Source organism: Terrapene carolina, unplaced genomic scaffold, assembly GCF_002925995.2.
Source record: "Terrapene carolina triunguis isolate 2854851 unplaced genomic scaffold, T_m_triunguis-2.0 Scaffold479, whole genome shotgun sequence".
NCBI lineage: Eukaryota > Metazoa > Chordata > Testudines > Emydidae > Terrapene > Terrapene triunguis.
The window spans coordinates 5,366-7,943 of NW_020664830.1; the positions used below are offsets into that span (position 1 = coordinate 5,366).

The 2,578-nt window shown below is 64.9% G+C and overlaps 1 protein-coding gene across 4 annotated transcripts in view; it reads left to right on the forward strand.

Moving 5' to 3' along the window:
• Nucleotides 1-2,482, forward strand: part of IFI35 (interferon induced protein 35) — a 6,616-nt gene extending 4,134 nt beyond the window's left edge. For all 4 annotated transcript variants that reach the window (XM_026658611.2, XM_026658612.2, XM_026658609.2 and 1 more), the window contains exons 8-10: nucleotides 358-547; nucleotides 853-959; nucleotides 2,174-2,482. In XM_026658611.2, coding sequence (XP_026514396.1) covers nucleotides 358-547; nucleotides 853-959; nucleotides 2,174-2,365 — 489 coding nt within the window. In that variant the 3' untranslated portion in view covers nucleotides 2,366-2,482. The remainder of the gene's footprint in view (nucleotides 1-357; nucleotides 548-852; nucleotides 960-2,173) is intronic.
• Nucleotides 2,483-2,578: the final 96 nt, after the last annotated feature.

A 2,578-nucleotide genomic window follows, 5' to 3' on the forward strand; every position in this document is an offset into this window, starting at 1 on the left:
GCCCGGCAGGGGCGGGGGGCCTCTCGCACGCTGGGGGGGTGGGCTGTGCCCGGCAGGGGCGGGGAGCCTCTCGCACGCTGGGGGGTGGGCTGTGCCCGGCAAGGGCGGGGAGCCTCTTGCACGCTGGGGGGTGGGCTGTGCCCGGCAAGGGCGGGGAGCCTCCCCACATCCTGCAGGGCCGTGTGCCGCTGCCTGTTCTCAAGGTAGCCGGGGCTGTGCTCAGTTCCAGCACAATGCTCCCCCCATTGGAGGCCGGGGGCACGAAGCTCCCGGGCGCCTGCCTCCTGCCATGTCCCCGGCAGCCCCGGCCCCCCCCCCCCGGGCTGGAGCCGTGACGGCCTGGTACCTGCCCCGCAGATCGAGCTGAAGCTGAGTGACAGATGCATCCTGCTGTCCAGCCTCCCCCGCCTGGATCTCTCTGAGGAGCAGCTGCTGGACAAGCTGGAGCTGTTCTTCAGCAAGGAGAAGAATGGGGGTGGTGAGGTGGAGCAGCGGGAGCTCCTGAGCGATTCTGGGCACGTGGTGCTGACCTTTGTGCACGATGGAGGTACGTGGGGGAGACGCCGAGAGCCGGGGGGGGCCCTGGAGCTCTCATTCCGGGGGGGGGACAGCTCCCTGCAGCAGACTGACCGGTGAGGGGGGCTGGAGTGGGAGCAGACGGATGGCTCCCGTTTCCCAGAGGCTGCACTGGGCTGGGTGCGCTTGGCACAGGATTCCTGGTGTGTGCTCGGGCAGATGCTGCAGGCGCCAGTGCTGGTGCCTGGGCGGCCACTTTCGCACCCCCTGGCGCGGGTGGAAAGGCTCAGGCTGCGGGTGGGAGCAGGAGGTCAGGGCTTCTCTCTTACTCGGCAGTGGCGGAGCAGCTAGTGAAGAAAGAACGCATCCAAGTCCCCATTGGGAAGCAGACGTACGAGCTCAAAGTGACGCCCTACATGAGTGGACAGATCACAGACCTTCAGGTAGGGGTTGCAAGCCGCAGCGCGCTTCCAGCGTGCGCTGGTGCCACCCCCAGGCAGGTGCGAGCCCCAGTGTGCACTGACCGCACCCCCCCAGCGTGCACTGATCCTGATACCCCTCCCCTCCAGCCCCATCATACACTGGCACCCCAAGCCTCAGCATACATTGACTGCAGTGACCCTGACACCCCTCCCCTCACATGACCCCAGTGTGCACTGACCACACACCCTCCCCTCACACGACCCCAGTGTGCACTGACCACACACCGCCAGCGTGCACTGATCCTGACACCCCTCCCCTCACACGACCCCAGCGTGCACTGACCACACACCCCCAGCGTGCACTGACCACACACCCCCAGCGTGCACTGACCCTGACACCCCTCCCCTCACACACCCCCAGCGTGCACTGATCCTGATACCCCTCCCCCTCCGCACCAGCCCCAGCGTACACTGACCGTGCCCTCCCCCCCAGTGTGCACTGATTCTAACACCCCTCTCGTCTGCACAAGTCCCAGCAAATGCTGACACCGCCACTCCTGACCCTAGCACCACCCCCACCCCGGGCGTGAGCCCAGTGCCCATTGTCCACCCTACGTGCACTTTGCACAAGCCTATGTGCCCCACCCCCACCCTCTGCATGCTCCAGCGCTCGCTCGCCCTGGAGGCTGAAGGCACATGGCCAGCTGAAAGGGTTATGGCCAAGAGCGTGAGAGGGACAGAGGCAGACAGCTCTGGGGGGCAGGGGCTGTCTCTTGTTCTGTGTCTGCACAGCGCAGAGCACAGTGGGGCCTGGCCCATGACTGAGCTCCTAGGCCCTGTGGAAATACAGATAAGAACAACATGGGGGAGCGGGAACCCCTGCTCTGCATTCCCAGCACTCCCTGCTGCTGGGTCAGACTAGCCGCTCTGCAGGGACCCTGCCCCTAGGGAAGCAGGCGGCTGCTGCAGGAGGCTCTGTGCAGAGTTAATCAAGGCGCTGGAGCTTGCCCGGCGAGCAGCAGGCAGGGTTTGTGGTCAGGACGTGTGTCACACCCTGCTCTGACTCCTGGGGGAGAAGAGGGGGGTCTCGGGGGTGTTTAATTCCATCCGTTGAGCTCCCCAGCAGCGGACCCTCTTCTCCCCTGGCTGCTCTCCCTGTAGCTCAGCCAACACCTGGCTGTGCCAGCAGGAGGCAGCGCGCTCTGCAGGGTCACGCCTCTGCTCTCTCCCCCTAGGTCCGTCCGTCCGTCTGTGCCAAGACCGTGCTCCTGTCGGGGATCCCGGACATTTTGGACGAGGAGTCCATGAGGGACGCCCTGGAGATTCACTTCCAGAAGCCCAGCCGAGGCGGCGGCGAGGTGGATGCCCTGGGATACGTGCCAGTGGGGGGGCAGGCACTTGCTGTTTTTGAGGAGGACACGGACTGAAGCTCCTCCATGGACATTAACCCGAACACGAGACAGTCGGCGCCCAGGGACTGGGCCTGAGCCCACGCGTGCTCCGTGTAGTATTGTATAATCAGACTCTGATTGGAATTAAAGTATTCCCAGGGCCGAGTGTGGATCTACGGTGTTGTGGAGCTGGGCACGAGCAGGGAGAGAAGGATCGTGTGAGAGCCATGGGGCGAGAGAACCCCATTT